This window comes from Geotrypetes seraphini, chromosome 15, assembly GCF_902459505.1.
Source record: "Geotrypetes seraphini chromosome 15, aGeoSer1.1, whole genome shotgun sequence".
Taxonomy (NCBI): Eukaryota; Metazoa; Chordata; class Amphibia; order Gymnophiona; family Dermophiidae; genus Geotrypetes; species Geotrypetes seraphini.
This window is the reverse complement of record NC_047098.1, coordinates 44,772,560-44,794,391: the sequence shown is the minus strand read 5'-3', so window position 1 is coordinate 44,794,391 and position 21,832 is coordinate 44,772,560. Positions and strand designations below refer to the sequence as shown.

General features: G+C 47.5%; 1 protein-coding gene across 5 annotated transcripts in view; it reads left to right on the top strand.

Annotated features, from left to right (window-relative positions):
* The window catches only part of INTS2 (integrator complex subunit 2), a 136,130-nt gene that overhangs the window by 103,694 nt on the left and 10,604 nt on the right, over nucleotides 1–21,832 (top strand). For 4 of the 5 annotated variants that reach the window (XM_033922796.1, XM_033922793.1, XM_033922795.1 and 1 more), the window contains exons 21-22: nucleotides 1,085–1,330; nucleotides 6,088–6,195. In XM_033922796.1, coding sequence (XP_033778687.1) covers nucleotides 1,085–1,330; nucleotides 6,088–6,195 — 354 coding nt within the window. The remainder of the gene's footprint in view (nucleotides 1–1,084; nucleotides 1,331–6,087; nucleotides 6,196–21,832) is intronic. The other variant, XM_033922797.1, reaches the window with a different exon arrangement.

The following is a 21,832-nucleotide window of genomic DNA, read 5'->3' as shown; positions in this document are numbered from 1 at the left end:
GGGCTTATTTTTGGAGGTAAGGCTTATATTAAGACCTATCCCGCAAATCATGTTAGGGCTTATTTTTGGGGAAACACGGTATCCAATATAAACCAACTTTCCCTTTTTTTTTTTTTTTTTGTACATTAGCGGAGGATTCCTGATGAAGGCAAGAATTGCCGAAATACAGACCTTGTTGAGTTCTAATATGCCATTTCATATTGCCTAAAGTTGAGGGCAGTTGCAATTCAATTATTGGATTTAAAAAAAATAAAAGCTCTTTATTCATTCTGATACAGTTGGTTGTGTTTTTTGTTGTTCTTGTTCTATTACCTCCATGCATGCTTTTTTGTTGTCTGTATGTGCTGTTAATTTTACTTACTTTTGAATAGCAAACAATACATGTAAAACAGACTATATATGGCTAGCTCAGATGATACTCGAGGCCCCCACTTACCTATCATTCAGAAAACTACTAAAAACGTACCTTTTCAGCAAACACGACCCTTAATAACCCATTCACCTCACATGACACTTACCCCACCGCTGCCCCCTTCCTCCTTCACCAGTCCCTCCCTCCCCCACTCTCTACCTCCCCTACCTAGCTCGGTCAAACCTGCAATTTCTGTAATATTGATGTAAACCTGCCCTCTTTGCAGACAGTTAAGAATCGCTGTAACTTCACGGCTGACTGCGGCAAATCACTGTAATTTATCGTAATTCAGCCTGCAATTTTCTGTCAAAAATTCTTCTAATTATGCTGTAAATCTGCTTCTAATCTTGTAAACCTACTTCTAATTTTGTTGTAAATCTGCTATTCAATGCTGTAAATCTGCTTCTAATTTTGTAAACCTACCTCTAAGTTTGTTGTAAATCTGCTATTCAATGCAGATCATTTGCTAACTGATGTAAACCGCCTAGAACTCACTGGGTATGGCGGTATATAAGAATAAAGAATAATAATAATAATAATAATAGTAAACAACTTTTTTACCAACTGAGTAATTTGGTCAAAATAAATGAGAAAAACAAATATGAAAAGTATATGGAAATGCTGGGGTTTGTTTGCTAAATAGAGAACTAACTATGGCTTGATTCCTTTTAGGACAGTGCTGCTATTCAGATTCTACTAGAGATATGCTTACCAACAGAGAAGGAGAAATCTCAAAATGTCATTTCTGAGAGCTCCTTGAAGAATTTTCTAAGCCTTACAGTTCCTCCAAGTAGGGGATTGGAAGATGGAGAGGAGAGCCTGCTGTGTGACCTCCGGGAGGTGCAGTGTCTCATTTGCTGCCTACTACATCAGATGTTCATTGCTGATCCTAACATTGCCAAGCTGGTTCACTTCCAGGTCTGTTTTGTTCCTATTTCAGTTTGCATTTTGACTATAATATGTAATAAAACATAGGGTAATGCTTCCTTATTTGTTCAAATTTTCACGAAAGATTACTCTGGAAGCATCATAAAAAACTGTGTACTCCTGCTATATCCCTACATTCACGTTCAGAGAGGGTTATATAAGAATTGGCACTATATACTAGAAAGGGAATGGGATTTGCATACTGCTTGTTTGTGGTTACACATTGAAAGCGGTTTATATATACAGTATACAGGTACTTATTTTGTAGCTGGGGCAATGGAGGTTTAAGTGACTTGCCCAGGGTCACAAGGAACCATTCTATTTAGATAACTTTAGGAAATTAGATTAATCATAGAACCATGTGTTAAGTCTGTTTCGGAATACTTCATCAGATGGATTTTGATGTACAGCTAAAGGTAAAGCATTCCAAATTTAATTGCACAACCTTCATGATTGTGATTTCCTACCTGTCTACCTAATAACTTAATTAGATTAGGGAACTTCTCAGGTACATGTCCATAGAAAGTTTTAAACACTGCTATAACAATCCAGATGTGTTGGTTTGTGCCACTCTGCTAACAGATAGAGAAAGAGGACTTTTTAGCTTTCCAGTGATGTCACAGCAATATAAAATGGTACAGATAAAGCACTTACTAATGCTCTCTGTCTTCAGCAGATGGTGGTAGAACTCCCAAGATTCAGCCTTTGGTGGATGTGCTTCTGGGTCATCTTCCTCTGGAGACCTAGTTGAGCAGGGATAATAAACAGGGCCAGTTTAGGAGAAGATCTGAAGTGCTAGGGTTTGATTCTGATCTTCCCCAACCCACTTTTCCAGGTCTCACTGAGTCTTTCTCCCCATGTGCCTTTCTCTTCCCTGAAAAAAGTTTATTAAAAAATATTAATAAAGCTGAAGGAGGAGAACTTGCAGCAGCTGAAAGAGGATATTCCAGGTTTCAGCAGTGTAAGCTGCTGGATTGGGAGTTACCACTATTTGGCCAAATGAGTTTTAAGCACTGCTGGTAACTTGTGAGGTCAGGCACTTGAATTTTTCCACTGGTCTTTTCAGCTCTGAAGATGCAGAGGCAGCATTGGAGGAGATACAGCTGTAGCTGTTCTGCACATGGGAAAGCATCTCCAAGACCTGGTGGAAAGAGGACAACCAATTGGTCACAGATAACATGGCACAAATTTATATTAGAAAATTAGAAGAATTAAACTATATATAAGTCAGTAAGAAAATGAAAAAGCAGCGGTATACTCATAACTTTAAAAAAATGTAGAGAAAAGAGAGACCTCAGAAAAGCGCATACCCACATTTTTCAGTACAACAATGTCATGCACATGGGGTTAATCTCAGTCACTGGTCTTCAAAAAGCTCCACAAAATGTAGAACTCCAAAGTTCAAGATTAATCATCATGCAGCATCCTTGAGACAGCTACATGTGAAACAGGGCCACTGTCGGGTCTGAGAGGCTTGGTGAATGAATGATGATTCTTTTGTTATTTGAACCACACTAAATTATTATTTATCAGATTTTTGTTTCTTGTCCTGAAGTACCCCTGTGTTTAAGAGAAATATTATGCATGATGATTGAACTTGCCCTTTGGACTTATTCATTTGTGGATTTTTTGGGAGACCAGTAACTGAGATTAGCCTCGTGTGCATGACTGATGTGCTGAAAAGTGTGGATATGTGCTTTTCTGAACTCTCTCTCTTTTTTTCTCCATGTTTGTTTGTTTTTTAAGTTATACTGCTGTTTCCTTATCATAGGGGTTGTTACACATTATATATTGCTTTTGATTTTCTTACAAATTTATATTGCATTGATGGGATAGATCAAATTGCTGGACAGATTGTTCTATATCAGTGTTCTTCAACCTTTTTACACCTATGGACCGGCAAACTAATAAGACTGAAATTTTTTAAAAACCCCATTGCCGCCCCATCCCCGCGAGCTCGGTCCCATTAACCATCTGATCCCATCCACACAAGCCTCAAATAGTTATGATTTTATATTGAACATATTTTATTAAAGTATAAAAAGAAACAATATTCTGTACAATTGTCATTTTATAAATATAAATAATACAGGGCAAGGATCAACAAAACCCCCGTCTCCCCTCCCCTTCACATATATCCCCTCTACTATCAAGAAAACTGAATAAGCCAAATTATTACAGAATGCTACACAAATATCATGCTAACAGAATACCACAGTCAAACATGGCAGGAATGGTGTTAGGGGAGTGGAACTAGGGCAACTGCCTCCTGGTCAGAGAGGGCCCTAAGCCAGCTGGAAGCTAAAGACGCACTGCCTGGGCTTTGCACTCCCCAGTTATGTCTAAAATCAGCTCTAGCAGGATACATATTTTAAATCTGATATATTCTAATCACAAGATAGAAATAAAATTATTTTTTTCTACCTTTTGTCGTCTCTGGTTTCTGCTTTCATCTTCTTTTCACTCTCTTCCATCCAGCGTCTGCCCTCTGTCTCTTCAATCCAGCATCTGCCTCTTCCATCCACTGTCTGCCCTCTACCCCTCCCCCTTCCATATGGTATCTGCGTTCTTTCTATGCCCCTCTCTCCTACACCAGATCTAGCATCTTTGTCCCTCTTTCCTTATTTTTCATCTGATCCCCCTTCCCAGCATCAATCTCTTTCTACTTTGTCATTCCTCTGTCTCTCCCCTTTCCCTCATCTGATCTCTCCATTCCATCCTGACTCCTTCCCCTCCTCTAATCTCCCTGCCAGCTGTTTCCTTCCAATGTTCCTCCTCCCCTGTCCAACAGTACCTTCTCCCTTTCTTCCTCCCCTTATCCAACAGTAACTCTCGTCCCTTCCCTTTCCCTTCTCCCCTGTCAGAAGTAGCCCTTTCCCCTCCCTTTCCTCCTCCTCTTATCCAACAGTAACTCTCGTCCCTTCCCTTTCCCTTCTCCCCTGTCAGCAGTAGCCCTTTCCCCTCCCTTGTCCATGAGCACCCCTTCTCCCTTTCCTCCTCCTCTTATCCAACAGTAACTCTCGTCCCTTCCCTTTCCCTTCTCCCCTGTCAGCAGTAGCCCTTTCCCCTCCCTTGTCCAGGAGCACCCCTTCTCCCTTTCCTCGTCCTCTTATCCAACAGTAACTCTTGTCCCTTCCCTTTCCCTTCTCCCCTGTCAGCAGTAGCCCTTTCCCCTCCCTTGTCCAGGAGCACCCCTTCTCCCTTTCCTCCTCCTCTTATCCAACAGTAACTCTCGTCCCTTCCCTTTCCCTTCTCCCCTGTCCAGGAGCACCCCTACTTCCTTCTCTCCTTCCCTCTCCAGCAAATGTTTCCTCTATGTAGGCTAGCGGCAGCTCTGTGTGCTTTTAACTTCGGCACACAGCTGCCCCTAGGCAGTATTTTAGCGCGGTTTCATGAGGCAGCCTCGGGGCCTTTGGTAGGCCGGCCCGCTTTGATGATGCGATATGGGCCGGCCTATCAAAGGCCCCGAGGCTGCCTCATGAAACCGCGCTAATATACTGCCTAGGGGCAGCTGTGTGCCGAAGTTAAAAGCACACAAAGCTGCCCCTGCTTGTCTGGGGGTGCAGAGACATACGCGGCAGGAGTAGGAAGTGGAAGGCAGGAGTGTCGGCATAGCGACGGCAACAGGAAGTTGCACGTCAGCTGACGCCGGCACTTTTTGCTGTGGCTGGGGACCCGAATCCTTCGCGGACCGGCAACATTTTTTTGCGGACCAGCACCGGTCTGCGGACCGGCGGTTGAAGAACTGTGTTCTATATGATAGATTGCATTGAGCTGAATAGAATAAAAGTTTTGCAATAAACAAAATACTGTGTAATTTTTATGGTAGAAATTATGTGTGAAGGGGACAAGGATAATATTGGAGGTATTCTGTCTGCTTGTCCAAAATGGACAGATAATGTAACAAAATGTTGGTATGCTAACAAATTTAGCAACACAATGAATACATTTAAAACATGCTAGGGATGTAAAGGTCCTAGATAACATAAGTAACTACCTAGTTCTCCTCTTGTCTGCTCCTAAACAATCTTAGACTTAGTCTTTAATGAAATGCAGTATTTGATGTGAGAGGTAATGGTGCTGGGATCAGTTGGCCTTAACGATCATAATGTGCTATGTTTGGCTTAACTGAAGTGCTCTAAAGAAATCTACTGCACTAGCAATTAACTTTCAAAAGGGGAGATTATGATAGAATGAGGAAAGTAGGATATTTATATCAAGCAGTGAGATTGTTAGAAAATAACATCTTGGAAGTCCAGATGAAATGTATTTCATGTGTTAAATGGAGAGGTGAAAGCTACTAAACCAGAAGAACATCTTTCAAAAAATGAAAGAGAATTCAAATGAAGAATATGGGAAACGGCATAAGTTCTAGCAAACTAGATGCAAAGCATTGATAAGAAGAAAAAAGAGAACCTAAAAAAAGCTTGCCATAGAGACAAAAAAATCATAAGAAGAGGATTTTGCAAGTACATTCAAAGCAAGAATTTTGAGGCTGTTATTTGGACCATTGGCTGACCAAGGGATAAAAGGGCACTCAAGGAGGACAAAACTATAGCTAAAAGACTTCTTTGTTTTACTCTTTACCGAGGAAGATGCAAGGAAGTTGCTTCTATCAGAAATGGTATTTTATATAGAAATATGACGGCAGATAAAGGCCAAATGGCACATCTTTTGTAATTATTGGACTTTGTATCGCGTAATCCTTTCTATTTTTAAAAAATTAAACGTATTATTATTGTCAACAGGGTTATCCATGTGAACTTCTGGCACTTACGGTTGCAGGCATTCCATCCATGCACATCTGCCTAGATTTTATCCCAGAGCTCCTAGCTCAGCCTGAACTTGAAAAGCAGGTAATTAGAGTTACAAACTTATACATATGTAACCGTGTTTCTCAACCCATGGTATGCATACCCTGGGGGAAGTGGTGTAGAAGGTGTGTGTGTGGAGGGGGGGGCCCGATCCACCCCAGGCATCATCTTGGTGAGGGCGCAGACACCTGTCATCCTCTCTACTCCTCCTCCACCCACTAGAAACATAGAATATGACGGCAGAAAAGGGCAGGCGGCCCAACAAGTCTGCCCAATCAAGATCCCTCCCACCCTCGAGAAACTATTCTCTATTATACCTCTGTAGCTTGTACCATCGTCTCTTGAAGTCTAGCGTGCTACTGGCCTCGACTACCTATCGTGGAAGACATTCCATCTATCAATCACCCTCTCGGTAAAGAAGTATTTCCTGGTGTCCCCATGAAATCTTCCTCCCCTAAGTTTTAGCGGATGTCCTCTTGTCACCGTGGGACCCGTAAGAGTAAAGATTTTCTTCTTCTCCTCCTCGATGCGGCCCATTATGTATTTGAAGGTTTCTATCATGTCCCCTCTTTCTCTGCGCTCCTCGAGCGAGTATAAACGCAGCCTGCTCAGATGATCTTCATATGGAAGATTTTTGAGTCCTGAGACCATCCTTGTGGCCATTCTCTGAACAGACTCAATTCTCTTCACATCCTTTTGGTAGTGTGGCCTCCAAAACTGGACGCAGTGCTCCAGGTGCGGTCTCACCATGGATCTGTATAACGGCATTATAACTTCGGTCCCCAATGACAACCACTCTTCGCTCTTGGGGGGTGGGGGTGCTGATTTGTTGCTTCTTGAGTTTGGATCGTCTGCCGGGTATCCCGGATGTCTTACTGAATGTCCTCCTCAGTACTGTTGGTGGCTCTTTCCTGTAGAGGCTGGAATCTGTTGCTCAAGGTGATCTGCAGTGTCGATGTGATGTTGCTGTGCTTGCTTGTAGAGAACCAAGAGGAAGACAGCCTTCTGTGTTTGCTTGCTGAGGTGACTAGTTGACAGGTATCATCATCTGGAGTCTCTTCTTGTACCCCAGTCGTCTCTTCGAATGCTTCATGTCTGGTCTGTTCTGGTGACTCTAGGATGGACTTGTCTTTGTGCACTTGCTCGGAGACTTGAGACAGTTCCTGAAGGACTTCGTCGATGAATGCCTCGTCCTCCCGGATACTCCTTAGCCGCCGCATTTCTTCCCTCAGACTTGTCAGTTCTTGCAGGATGTCTTCATTGTGAAGTTGTTGGAAGTCCTCTTCTGTCTGCACAAAGACTGAAGTCTTCAGCTGGGGCACAGCTTCGGTCTGATCTGAGACCTCCTTCATCCCTCGGGCGGAGTCCTCTTCAGTCTGAATGGAAACCGTGGTCTTCATCTGGATCTCTTCTGCTGCCGGGGCGCTGGTTTTGATTGAAGTCTTGGCGCTTCTAGTTTTCCCTGCCATTCCTGTTCTTGTCCTTCCACTAGGGCTTAAGCTGTGGTTGTCTGTGTTAGTTGGTTTGCCTGCTAGCTGGTTATCTGATTGTAGGTTAGTCTGCCTGCTGTGTTTAGTTTTCTACCTGCTTGCTTTGTTTGTTTGTTTTTTTTTTTCTTTTTGACTGCCTTTGCGTGTTATTGACTGGATTTGCCTAGCTGTGTCTGTCAGGCCTGTACAGTGGGCCGGTTTTGTTTCTGCTGGGTTCTGTCTGTTTGCTGGTTGTGTATGTCTTTGCTGGGTGCTTAATGTTTCTAACTACGCTCTCGGCTGGTTATTTTCTGTTGCTAAGCTATCTGTATATGTGGCCCCTGGCTGTGTCTTTGGGGCCTGCCTGGTGGGACTGGCTACTTGTCTCTACTGGGTGTTGTCTGTTGCTAGCTAGCTATGTGTTGGGCAGTGTGCTAGTTGGTCTGTCTTTTAGCCTGTTAGGTTGTGTTAGCTTTGCGTTAACTTAGTTCTTACCTTGCTGCCTTCTGGGTGTCCCTGTGTTGACGACTTGGCCCTTCACAAAGGCGCTCTCGCTAAGGCAAGTGCCTTTGCCACGCGCCAAATGGCTGTGCGCCGTTGGTTCGCCTCCTTTTATGGAGGAGCCCGGATGCTGGCTGCTGACTCGGTGGGGGTGGGCGGAGCTACTCTCGCCGCTGCCCCGATGTTCCTCTCTCCTGCTCCTACAGCACGTGCTTGCCTCGCGCTGTATTTCTCTCCCCTGCTCCTTTCTTCTCTCTCTCTCTCGCCTCTCCTGCCTTGCTCAGGCCTGCAGCTGCTCCCGTTGGCTCGCCTCTTTTTATGGAGGAGCCCGGACGCTGGCTGACTAGGTGGGGGTTGGCGGAGCTACTTTTGCTGCTGCCCCGATGTTCCTCTCAGCACACACTTGCCTCGCGCTGTATTCCTCTCCCCTGCTCCTTTCTTCTCTCTCTCTCGCAACTGCCGCGTGTGCGTGCTGCTTCCCTTCCCCGTACCTCTGTAATGTTCCTGACCTGCTGTTGCGCCAGTGTCGGCTCTTCCTCTGATGTCACTTACTAGACCCGCACCTAAGAAATGACATCGGAGGAAGAGCCAACACTGGCGCAACAGCAGGTTGAGAGTTGCTGCTCATGTCAGGAATATTACAGAGGTACGTGGGCAGGGAAGGAGCATGTGGGGGACGGGCACCTATCACCCTCGCTATGCCACTGCCTGGGGGATATACATACCAAAAACCCTGCTAGACATGTTTGCTACACTTTATTTGTTTGCCTGTGGAACTGGAAGCAGCAGCAGGGAGGCTGTTTGGTACTTCTGTCCCTTTTAATGCCATGCTGTGCACCTTGTGGTACCACTGAGGCTCCACTGGTCTTATGTGTGTTTTGTGGCTTGGAAATGAGATTCTGGGTGTGGAGTGGTTTGATTTTGTTGCTTTTTTGCCTTGGGATAGGGGCAGGGGATCAAGAGCAAGGATAGCATTTTCCTGTGCCACCTGTCAAGGAGTCAGGATGGCAGCAGGGTTGGATGTGTTACAAGACTTTGTCCTTCAGCATGCTGGTCAGGAAAGGGTCCATAGTATTTTTTTTAAGTGGCTGAATTCAGCCAAGGAATAGTTTTGAGTAGAGGAAAAAAGACAAATGAAAGAGTAATGGAAAGGAGAAGTGAGATAAAGGGAATAATAAATGAGTTGAGAGGAGGGGTGGAGAAAGAGAAAGTATAAGGGGAAAGAGATGAGAAGGATGAATGAGCAAAGGCTGGGAGGTATAGGAGAGATAGTATGAGTGTGAGTTTAGTGGAGTTGGAAGGGGGTGTGTGTATGTGAGTTACTCAGGTAGAAGGGTGTTGATTGCTCCAGGAAGGTGTCTATTATAAGGTTCACTTCAGATAATTTGCTTTAGGGGTTGTGTGTGTGGTGCATTATGAAGAAGAATGAGATATTACAGTGGTGTTTGCAAGCTCCTATTTTGCATAGGATGGGAAATGTTATGTTGTTTGCAAAGTCCCTGCCCCCTTTGTCTGCCTTCCCTTTTTTTTACTTTTTTCTCTTCCCAATTTTTCTCTTAAAACTATAGTAAGAACATTGGCTTAACATAGTCTGTGTAATTCTAGGTTTACGCCTTGTGCTGAGGGTACAAATGAAAATTTTCTTAAGTTTGATGGTATTTTCTGCCCCAAAAGTTGTGAAACATTGATGTATTACTGTCTCATAAGGTAAAAAAAATCTGGGGGTGATATTAGATACTGCTTTCAAGCAGTAAATATAATCTGTTGTCACTCATTTTTTAAGTTACACTTATTGTGCAAGCTGCACCCAATGATTACACAAGTGGACTTTCAGAAGATTCTACAATATTCTGTGATATTAAATTGGCTTGAATATTGTAATGTGGGATATGTGGGACTATCATTGATCCATTCCCAGGTTATACAAAATTCTGCAATATGGTTGTTATATGGATTGGTTAGGCATGATCATGTTACTCCCTTTCTTAAGAAGTTACGATGGTTACCAGTAGGTGAATGTATTAGTTTTAAATGATGTTGGTGCACCAAAATCTGTATCTCGAATCATCTCAATATTTGACTGACCATCTTAGTATGTACCATGAAGATCTCCTAGATCAGAGGATGCGTGTACGCTGACTGTGCCCACTTTTCAGCAGATGCAATTGGAATGGGACACAAAAGAGATTATTCCATTACAGGCCCCACTTGAATGGAGCAAGCTACTTCTGGTCATTAGAAGACAGAAGAACTTGACCCAAAGTGATGAACTGGATTAGAAACTGGTTGACAGACATTAGAGGGTGATAGTTAATGGAATTTGCTTGGAGGAAAGAAAGGTGAATAATGGAGTGTCTCATGGATTGGTGCTGGGGCCAATTCTGTTCAATATGTTTTTGAGTAATATTGATGAAAGTTTGGAAGGAAAGGTTTGCCAAGATTTGTAAAAGAGTGGACACCCCATAGGAAAACATAGACAGAATTGCATCCCACTTTAGTACATCAGTGTGTCAAGCTTCTCCATAAATCTGTCTTGCTTGTCCAGTTTTGCTCTGCCCACAAATACTTTACTGACTTGTTCCCACATGGATTTCAATTCTGCTTTAATCCTAACTTGGCTCTTTATGTTTATTGAGAGTTTCTATACCGCTACTAATGTCTGCCCCTCTCCCCATTTCCCCCACCTCCCCAAATTTTTACTTTAGAGGTGCCTCAGCTGTAAGCCTTGCCAACAATTACTGGCTTTGAGAACCAGTGGGGTCTGTTCAAGGTAAATTAAAGTTGTTTGGGGGAAAAAAGTCCTGAGGCAGTGCCGGTCTGAAGCGAAGCCTTCAATTAAGCTTAATTGAATGTTATTGCTAACCGGAACTTTTTCCCTGTAGCGGTTTTCACAATGAGCACTTTTAAGCTGAAAAAGTGCTCATTGTGCTCCAGGCACGTGGTTGATGCGGCAGGTGTGTGTGCACGAAGTGCACTGGCTGCTGCAAAGGGGAATCCTCATCGGTTTTGGGTGCCGGCAAGCAGGGTTCCCCTTTGCATAGGCACCGCTCATTCGCAGCAAGCAATGGGGAAGCCCAGGCTTCCCCTACCACCCACACAGGAACATAAGAAGTTGCCTCCACTGGGTCAGACCAGAGGTCCATCTCGCCCAGCGGTCCGCTCCCGCTGCGGCCCATCAGGTCCGCGACCTGTGAAGTGGTTTCTGACCACCTCTACAACCTACCTCAAGTTCTATATGTACCCCTCTAACCCCTTATCCTCCAGGAACCTATCCAAACCCTCCTTGAACCCTTGTACAGAGTTCTGGCCTATCACATCCTCTGGAAGCGCGTTCCATGTGTCCACCACCCTCTGAGTAAAAAAGAACTTCCTAGCATTTGTTCTAAACCTGTCCCCTTTCAATTTCTTCGAGTGACCCCTAGTGCTTGTGGCTCCCCACAGTTTGAAGAATCTGTCCTTATTTACTTTCTCTATGCCCTTTAGGATTTTGAAGGTTTCTATCATGTCCCCTCTAAGTCTCCTCTTCTCCAGGGAGAACAGCCCCAGCATTTTTAACCTGTCAGCGTATGAAAAATTTTCCATACCCTTTATCAGTTTAGTCGCCCTCCTCTGCACTCCCTCGAGTGCCGCCATGTCCTTCTTGTGGTATGGCGCCCAGTAAAACACAGTACTCCAGGTGCGGGCGCACCATTGCGCGATATAGCGGCATGATGACTTCCTTCGTCCTGGTTGTGATACCCTTTTTGATGATACCCAGCATTCTGTTTGCTTTCTTTGAGGCTGTCGCACACTGCGCCGATGGTTTCAGTGATGTCGACCATCACCCCCAGGTCCCTTTCAAGGTTACTCACCCCTAGCAGTGTTCCCCCCATTTTGTAGCTGAACATCGGGTTCTTTTTCCCTACATGCATGACCTTGCATTTCTGTACGTTAAAACTCATTTGCCACTTTTTTGCCCAGTCTTCCAGTCTCATTAGGTCCCTTTGCAGGTCTTCACAGTCTTCCGTGTTTCTAACCCTGCTGCAGAGTTTGGTGTCATCAGCAAATTTGATAACCTAACATTTTAACCCCATCTCCAGATCGTTAATAAATATATTGAACAGTAGAGGTCCCAGTACCAACCCCTGTGGAACTCCGCTCGTGACCCATTGCCAGTCTGAGTATTGGCCTTTTACTCCAACCCTCTGTTTCCTGCCTGCCAACCAGTGTTTGATCCATCGGTAGATATCCCCTTGCACCCCGTGGTTCCACAGCTTTTTAAGTAGCCGTTCGTGAGGTACCTTGTCGAAGGCTTTTTGGAAGTCAAGGTAAATGATGTCTATGGATTCCCCCTTATCCATCTGGCTGTTTATTCCCTCAAAGAAGTACAGCAAGTTCGTGAGGCACGACCTTCCCTTGCAGAAGCCATGCTGGCTCGCCTTCAGTTGACCATTGTTTTCTATGTGTTCGCAGATTGCGTCCTTTACCATTGCTTCCATCATCTTTCCCGGAACCGAGGTCAAGCTCACAGGCCTGTAGTTTCCTGGGTCACCCCTTGATCCCTTCTTGAAGATGGGCGTGACATTTGCTATTTTCCAGTCCTCTGGGATCTCCCCAGTTTTTAGGGAGAGGTTACATATTTGGCGAAGTGTCTCTGCTATTTCGTTTCTCAGTTCTTTTAGTACCCTTGGGTGGATGCCGTCCGGGCCCGGTGATTTGTCGCTCTTTAGTCTGTCTATCTGTCTGAGGACATCCTCTTTACTTACCTCTATTTGTATCAGTCTTTCGTCGTGTTCTCCGTTTATAATCACCTCGGGTTCTGGGATATTGGATGTGTCCTCTCTGGTGAAGACTGACGAGAAGAAATTGTTTAACCTGTCAGCTATCTCTTTTTCCTCCTTTATCGCTCCTTTCCTGTCTCCGTCGTCCAGTGGTCCCACTTCCTCTCTGGCTGGTTGTTTCCCTTTCACATACCTGAAGAAGGGTTTGAAGTTTCTTGCTTCTCCTGCCAGTCTTTCCTCATATTCTCTCTTTGCTTTCTTGACCTCTTGATGGTATTTTTTCTGGTGTCCTTTGTGTTCTACCTGGTTTTCCTTTGTTGGTTTCTTTTTCCATTTCTTGAAGGATGATTTCTTGTCGCTTATCGCCTTTTTAACTGCAGTTGTTATCCATGCTGGGTTTCTAGTTCGATTTTTTTTTTTGCACCCTTTCCTAAACCTTGGGACGTACAGATCTTGTGCCTCGAGCACTGTGCCTTTGAGCAGTGTCCAGGCTTCCTTTACGGTCTTCACCTTCCCTGAGCTGTTTCTGAGCTTTTTTCCTACCATTTTCCTCATGTCCTTGTAGTTTCCTTTTCTGAAGTTAAGTGCTGTCGTTGTGGTTCTTTACACCTTTGGTGTTCCCATGTTTAATTTGTACTTGATCATGTTGTGATCGCTGTTCCCTAATGGTGCTAGTACCTCCACTTCCTTTGCGGGTCCCTCTAGCCCGTTGAGGATTAGGTCTAGAGTGGCCTCCCCTCGCGTTGGTTCCGTGACCAGCTGCTCCATGAAACAGTCCCTTGTCGCCTCTAGGAATCTAGTTTCTCTCGTGCAATTTGAGTGTCCAATGTCCCAGTCTATTCCCGGATAGTTGAAGTCCCCCATAACCACCACCCTTCCACTTTTGCACACCTGCCTCAGTTCGGCCTCCAGGTCCAGGTCGTTTGCTTCTGGCTGTCCTGGTGGGCGATAGTACAGTCCCAATTTGATGTCAGCTCCTTCCCCTCCTGTCAGCTTAACCCATAGTGACTCCAAACTGTCTGCCCTTATTGTTGTTTCTGTTCTGGATGAAGGAATGGAGTCCTTTATATACAGTGCTATTCCTCTCCCCTTCTTGTGTGCCCTGTCCCTCCTGTAGAGTTTGTACCCTGGCAGGGTCACATCCCATTTGTTGTCCTCTGACCACCATGTCTCTGTGATTCCTATTATGTCTAGGTCCTTATTTCTGGCTATAACTTCTAGCTCCCCCATTTTAGTCCTTAGGCTCCTAGCATTTGTGTATAGGCAATTTAAGTCCCAGTTTGTTACCTTTTCTTTTGGATTTACTCTTGATTTGTTGCTCCTGCTGGTCTCCTCACGGGCTGCCTCCTGTGGTGTATCTATCCTGCCCTCTGCCCGCTTCTTTGTTCTTTGATAGCCCTCTGGTTCCGGCTGTTTCCTCCTTGTCGTGCTCTTTAGCTCTAATTGCCTCTCGGGTCCCTGTACTGCATCTTTGGGTTTATGTCCAAAAAGTGTCCATTTTGTCTCATTTCCTGTTTCAGTATCCTTGCTCGATACTGTGGCCCGATGTGTCGAGGTCAGATCGACTATCGGCTTTCCCCTTGTTATCAATTTAAAGTCATGTATATGCAGGTCTGGATGTTACGTGCCAGCATCCTCGTCCCAGCCGTGCTCAAATGCAGTCTGTCTCTCCTGTAGAGCTTGTTTTTCCCCATGAAGGTTGACCAGTTCCGTACAAAGAGGAAACCCTCCTCCTCACACCATCGCCTCAGCCATCCATTTATTGCTTGCAGCTCGGTCTGCCTCCTCGCATCTGCCCTTGGTACTGGCAGGATCTCTGAAAAGGCTATCTTCCCTGTCCTCAGCTTCAGCTTCCTCCCCAGGATCTTAAACTGCTCGGTCAGTGTAGTCATGTTGAAATTCCTTCTGCTGACGTCGTTTGTTCCGACGTGGACTATCACTGCTGTTTCCTCCGTCTCAGCTCCCTCCATGATTCTCTTGATTCTGTCGGAGATGTCCTTTGTCCTCGCCCCTGGGAGACATGTCACTAGGCGATCCGCTCTGCCCCCTGCTATGTGACTGTCTACCTCTCTCAGGATTGAGTCTCCCACAACGATAGCAGATTTTCTTCTCCTCAGCTTCCTCCTGGGTCTCAGGTCTGTGTCGATGATTGGGTCCTCCAATCCTTCCTCCTCCTGAATGGTTCCTCCGCAAGGTTCCTCTCCTCAGCTCCTGGTGGGTCCTGGTGGCTCCTGGCGGGTCCTGTCCTCCATCCGTTTGTTCCCTTCTGAAGAGCGGGTGAACCTGTGTTTCTACCATCTTGCAGGCCTCCTCGATGAATCTTTCGAGCTCTCTGACCTGTTCGTTGATGTGGTTTTCTCTGGTGGTGTCCTCAGTTGGTTCAAAATCCCTTTGTTCCTCTATGGAGCGGAGTCCCTCTAGCTCCTGTACTTTGATCTGCAGTCTCCCGACCTCCTTCTTTAGGCTAGCCAGTTCCTGACATCAACTGCATATGTAGGCCTGCCTCCTGGAAGGGAGGTAGTCATACATGTGACAATCAATGCAGTATACTGGAAAGCTTCGCTGGCCTTCTGCTGCCTCCATTTTTCCTTCCTTGTGATTTAAAGTTAGTGCGCTGGAGTGCGCCCGACGTGTAGCTAGGTGGAGAGGTAGAGAGAGAAGAAATAATGAGTATAGAAGAAAGGATAAGAAAATTTTTTTTTTTTTTTAGAAGTTATTTAAGAAGATTGAAGATTGAATTCGCTGCTGAGCAGCCTGGGCGCCTGGCTCCTTCTCTCGGCTCCTTCGCAAAGGCGGCCCTCGCTAAGGCGAGCGCCTTTGCCGCGCGCCGTTGGCTCCCTTCCTCTTAAAGGGGGGGGAGCCCGGGCGCCGATCCGACCTGTGACGCGGGGGTGGGCGGAGCTACCTCTCGCCGCGACCCCGATGTGGCTTCTGCCCTTTTGCCTGCCTACCTGCTCGGTTTCCTCCCCTCTGCCCTCTCCGGCTCTTCTCCCTGCAAAAAAAGAAAAGCTGCAACAAGAGAAGAACTCTGCTGAGGTCTGCCTCGTGTCCCTCGTGTCCCTGACAGTCAGGGAAATAAGGTTTCCTTTACTGCGGATAGTTCTTGGAACTCCCTTTTCACTGCTGCCGGCTTGCCTGCTTTAGCGGCTGTGTTTGTTCAGGCCTTGGGGGAGGGTTTTTTCCAATGGTTTTTTTGGCGGGAAGCTCTGCCATCTTGCCTGTAGCCTCAGGTGACCTCCTCCCCCTCCCCCGGTCTTAGAGAGACAGGAACAGGTTTCTGCTATGTCTCCTGCTTTGGCAATGGTGTTTGCCCCCTGATTTTGTTTTAGCCATGTACAGGGCTAATTTTCAGGCGGCCAGGGGTCCTGTTTCTTCCCCAGAGGTCTCTGGTTTTTCAGGGGGGGTTGCCTTCCACGTCCACCCTCGTTTCCCCCCCCCCCATCCAAGCGGCCACGGGTCTCATGGAATGAGGATTTTTTGGTTTACAGATGCGTTTTTGCTTGATGTGGACTTGGAACCCCCCCCCCTCCCGATCCTCTCTGGGCGGATGATGTAGACATGTGTTTTTCAGAGACACTGGTTGGCGAGAATGTATCGGTGGTGAGCATTTTTCACCGGGAAGAGCTACAGGAATTTATTCTTCAGGTTTTATCAGTTTTGTGCTTTGAGGAATAAGCAAAGGAGCCCCTGCGTGTGGTGTACCCCCTACTTCGGGGGATACAGTCGGCCTCTTGTTCTTTTCCTGTGCATCAAGATATTCGGGATGTAGTCCACGCACAGTGGAAGACACTGGACACGTCTTTTGGTTTGGCACAGTCAAGTTTCAAGTTTATTGGTTTTTTATACCCCGATCATAAAACAAATATCTGACCGGTTAACAATAAAATTTAGATAGGAAAGAAAGAAATATTTAAATGTGTTTAGAGAGATTAGTGAGAAAAATAGAAACATTTAAAACGTATGGACAAACCTGACAGTGAGGATAAGTGGGAAGGTTGGGAAAAAGTTACATAATCTTAGGAGAAATGAGATAGAGGGAAGGGATATAACACAGGGGACGGGGGTGCCTGGTAAGAGTGATATACTCTGAGGATGATAATAAGATTGAAAAAGAAATCGACAAGTAGACGAGGAAAAGATTAAGATTTGGCATAGGCGTCTTTAAATAGATAAGTTTTAAGAATAGTCTTAAATTTTGGTAATTGGGTTTCGTCCCGAAGAAATTGGGGGAGAGAGTTCCATAATGTGGGTGCAGTTATGGCGAAGTTAGTATTCCTGGTGTAAAAGGATTCTTTTAGAGAAGGAATGAAGAGGAGTTTTTGATCAGATGATCTTAAGGAACGAGAAGAACTTTGGGGGATTAAAAGTTTATCAAGAAATAGGGGCAGGTGAGAGTGTTTGATTTTGAAAGTAAGTAGTATGATTTTATAAAGTATCCGATGAGTGACGGGGAGCCAATGAGCCTCTTTAAATAGAGGAGTGACATGGCTTGGCTTGGCTCTATACCTTTAAGCCTGTGGTTGATGCAGTGGTCTAAACTATTGCACATAGACATACAGTGCTGGTTGAAGGCAGTTCAGCCTTGCAGGATTCGCTGGATCGTAAGTTGGAGTCTCTGCTTAAGTAAAGTTTTGACATAGTTATTTTGGTGGTTTGGTAGCCTGGGCTTGTTTCCGGTGGGCCGAGCGAGTTCTTGACCAGGAGTCTGATGACTGGTCCTTGGATCAGGAAGTTGCTAAAATTGAGCTGGGCGCTTCTTATCTCTCGGATGCCATGTAAGATCTGTTATGGACTTCGGCCAAGCCTATGGCTCTCGGATTGGCTATTCGCCATACCCTGTGGCTTTGGGGTTGGTCCGCGGATGCAGCGTCTAAGGCTAAATTGAGTAAATTTCCTTTCTTTAGCACTCTCCAGACCAGTAGAGGTTAATCTTTACGAATGGGTATATATCCAATCATGACCAGCAGGTGGAGACTGAAAACAAAACTGTGGGACAGTATATAATATACTTCCTTCTCTATTTACATCAGTCTCCAGCAGGTGTTGAGTGATCTGTACCCATCTCCCTTGGTAGGGCTGTTGGAATTTGTTTAGGGGGTTTCTAGTCCCTGTTTTTGGCCGGACGGAGCTTGGGCGGGCCCTGTTTGGGGGTCCGTCCGACCTCGGGGGTGTCAAACCCGGCGGGTCTCGAGCGGGGTCCCTCCCTCCACTTCCTCCACCTCCCCACATTTTTTTAGAGGAGCCTCAGCAGTAAGCCTTGCCCCCTAAATCAAGCAAGGCATATTGCTTCGAGAGCCTGTGGAGTCTGTTCTGTAAAAAAAAAAAAAAAAAATCCTGAGGTAGTGCCGGTCTGCAGGGTTGCTTCCCTGTCAGTTTAATGCTTTTTACTGCATTTTTTCTTCTAACTGGCACTTTGTTTCTAGCTAGGTCGCGAATGGAGCAATTGTGCCCTTCTCCGGGGGAGTGCGACACAATTAGGTCCAGCCGCGAGGCACTCGCGGCCGGACTGAAATCGGTAGTTTGGCCCGGTGAGGTGGTGGAGCTCCGTCGGCAGCGGCTGCAGGCGCCCAGAGCTCCCCGCCGATGGTGCCTCGCGAGTCGGCTGGGAGCAGTGGGGAAGCCCGGTCTCCCCCAACCGCCCACGGAGGGATTCCCCGAAGGATTCCCTCTTAGCTGATTTTTTGACAGCTGATGCCAACTTGCCTGTTTTAGCGGCTGGGACTGTTCAGCCTTCTCAGCCGCTACAGGCCATGGAGGGAGCATTTTTGGCGGGAACTTCGCCATTTTCTCTCTCTGGCCCCTCCATTTTGTCTGCAACCTCAGGTGACCTTCCCCCTGTATTGCAAACACAGGGGCAGGTTTCAGCAGGGACCCCTGCTGGGGCAGGGAGTCCCTGGGGACCCCCAGGGGTTTTTCGTCCCCAATTTAATTTCTTTCTTTGTGCAGACAATTGGGGGTCCCACGTGCACCTGGGGGGTTTCGGGGGTGGTTTCCCTCCACACCCCCTATGGCTTTGCCTCCCTCTTTTCGTTTGGCGTCCCCTCTTCCTCCTCCCTCATCCAAGCGCCCGCGGGGGGGCTTGGATTGCGAATTGGTGGTCGGAGGAGCGTGTTGGCATGGTTGAGGACCTGGCTGCTTTGGCGGGCTTCCAGGATCCTCTAGAGGGGACGCCCGCTGGCAGCGGGGCGGCGGGTTTCCTGTCTTCCAGAGCAGATGCGTCTGTGGTGCGCTTTTTATTCAGAGGGATGAGCTTTTAGACCTGATGTAGCAGGTCTCCTTGGTGCTGCATTTTTGAAGTTGCGCCACCGGAGACCCCGCGTATGGGGGCCCCTCTGCTTCAGGGGGTCTGTCCTGTTTCCCGCTCTTTTCCTGTGTGTCAGGATTTTCGGGATTTTGTGTTGGCGCAGTGGCCTACGGGCGCCGTTTCGTTTGGTGTGCGCCTTGGCTCATGGGTATCCCATCCCAGAGGGGGATAGGGCTACCTTAATTTCGCCAATGGGTGACGCGGTGGTCTCGGCACTTCCTAAGCGGCATACCGTGCCTGTTATGGACGGTTCTGCTCTTAGGGTCTCTGAGGAGCGTACGTTAGAGACACTTCTTAAGTATAATTTTGATGTCTCTGCCTTGGGGGTCCAGGCGGCTATTTGTGTGGGGCTGGTGGCTCGCACCGTGTTTCGGTGGTCTGAGCATGTCCTGGATCGTGAGTCTGATGACTGGTCCTTAGTGGATCAGGAGGTGGTGAAGTTTGAGATGACTGCCTCGTTCCTCTCGGTTATTCTTTTTGACTTGGTGCTGCTAAGTCTGGGACTTTTGGTGGCTGCACGCTGTACCTTGTGGCTTCGCGCTTGGTCGGCGGTTGCCGCATACAAAACTGAACTTCCCAAAATTTCCCTTTCGGGGGTTGTTTTTTGTTTAGAGAGGACTTAGATCCGGTGGTTCAGACTCTGACGGACTCTGAGGTGCCCCGTCTGCCTGAGAACCGTGCCCGCCCGGCATCTCGGGTTGGCATTGCCCGGGGGCGTCTGCGGGAATTTCGCAAGTTTCGCCTGGGGCATGGGACTGCTTCTTTCCAGGCTTCCGGTTTTTCCCCGGGGTCGGTTGGCTTAGCGCATGCAGTCTTTTCAGGGGGCCTGTCGGGGGGTGCCCCCCCGGTTCCCCTGCTGCCCGTCCTGCGCAATGTCTCTTTGCCGGCGCCCCCTTTGGTTCCCGTGGGTGCCCGGCTTCGCAACTTGTTTCCCAAGTGGGCCAAGATCACGTCCGATCAGTGGGTCCTGGTGGTAGTGCGAGACGGTTATGTACTTGAATTTTGCCCGCTCTCTGCCGGATCATATCTAGCCTCTCCATGTCAGGTGGCATGGGAGACGCTAGCCTTTCGCCAGACCCTTCAGCGCTTGCTAGATCTCAAAGCAGTTGTCCAGTGTCCCCTCAGGAGTGTGGTATCGGCTGGTAAGCCATTTCCTTTATGGGGCCCTAAAGGGAGGGGACCTTTCGGCCTATCCTTGGTTTAAACTGAGGTCAACAGGACTCTCAGAATTCCCTTTTATTCGCATGGACACACTGCAGTCTGTCCTTCTGGCGGTTCAGCCGGGGGAGTTCCTGACTTCTCTCGCTCTGGCGGAGGCCTACTTGCCTGTTTCCATTCGGGCCTCTCCTCATCTTTCTTTGCTTTGCGATATTGGGTCTGCACTATCAGTTCTGTGTGCTTCCCTTGGGCCTGACCACGACTCCCCGGACGTTCGCCAAGTTGATGGTGGTCGTCACGGCAGCATTGCAGTCAGAGGGCATTCTGGTGCACCCCTTCTGGGATGACTGGTTGTTTCGGGCGAAGTCGTTGCAGGAGAGCGCCCGAGTTACGGCTCGGGTGGTTGAGTTTCTCCGGTCACTGGGCTGGGTGGTCAACCTTTCCAAGAGTCGGTTGGTCCCCGCTCAGCATCTGGAGTACCTTGGGGTTCAGTTCGACACCTCCTTGGGGAAGGTCTTCCTTCCAGAGGCCTGGGTAAGCAAATTGCAATCTCAGATTCGCCTTCTTTTGGCGTCCCGGTGTCCTCGGGCGCAGGATTTCCTCCAAGTCTTGGGGTCGATGGCAGCGTTCCTGGATGTTGTGAGGTGGGCGCGGGCCCACATGTGTCTCTTCAGTATGCTCTGCTCACCCCAGAGGCTCAGTTTGGAGGTCCCTGTCCCTCTGCGAGGCTTGGCGCGCTGCAGTCTTCTTTGATGGCTCCAGACCTCTCATCTGGTCCAGAGGATGAGTCTGGATCTATCGCAGTGGACGGTGCTTCTCACGGATGCCAGTCTCCTCGGTTGGGGGGGCTCAGTGTCTAGGTCACTCAGCTCAGGGCACCTGGTCCATGGAGGAGGCGTCCTGGTCGATCAACATGTTGGAGACCAGAGCCGTCCCTCTGGCGCTGTTAGCCTTCCGCTCCCTCTTGATGGGCAAGTCGGTCAGAGTTCTGTCTGACAATGCCACAGCAGTGGCTTATGTCAATCGTTGAGGCACCAAGAGCGCTCAGGTGGCAGAGGAGGCGGCTCGGCTCATGCTTTGGGGCGGAGTCACGCCTTCTGGACCTCTCGGCCTCTCACATGGCCGGGGTGGAGAATGTTCAGGCGAACTTCCTCAGTCACATCTTAGATCACAGAGAGTGGTGTCTCAGCCCTGTGGCTTTTCAGTTGATAATGCAGGCTTGGGGTCAGTCCCTGATGGACCTGACGGCCACGAGTGGCAATGCCGAGGTGTTTCGCTACTTCAGTCATCACAGGGATGGACTGGCCGAGGGTCTGGATGCTCTGGTTCAACCATGGCCAACAGAGGGGCTGTTGTGCATGTTCCCTCCGTGGCCATTAGTGGGCAGAGTTCTTCTCCGCATTGTTCGCCATCCGGGTCTGGTGGTTCTGGTGGCTCCAGATTGGCCTCGGCATCCGTGATACGCAGATCTGGTGACACTCTGGTGG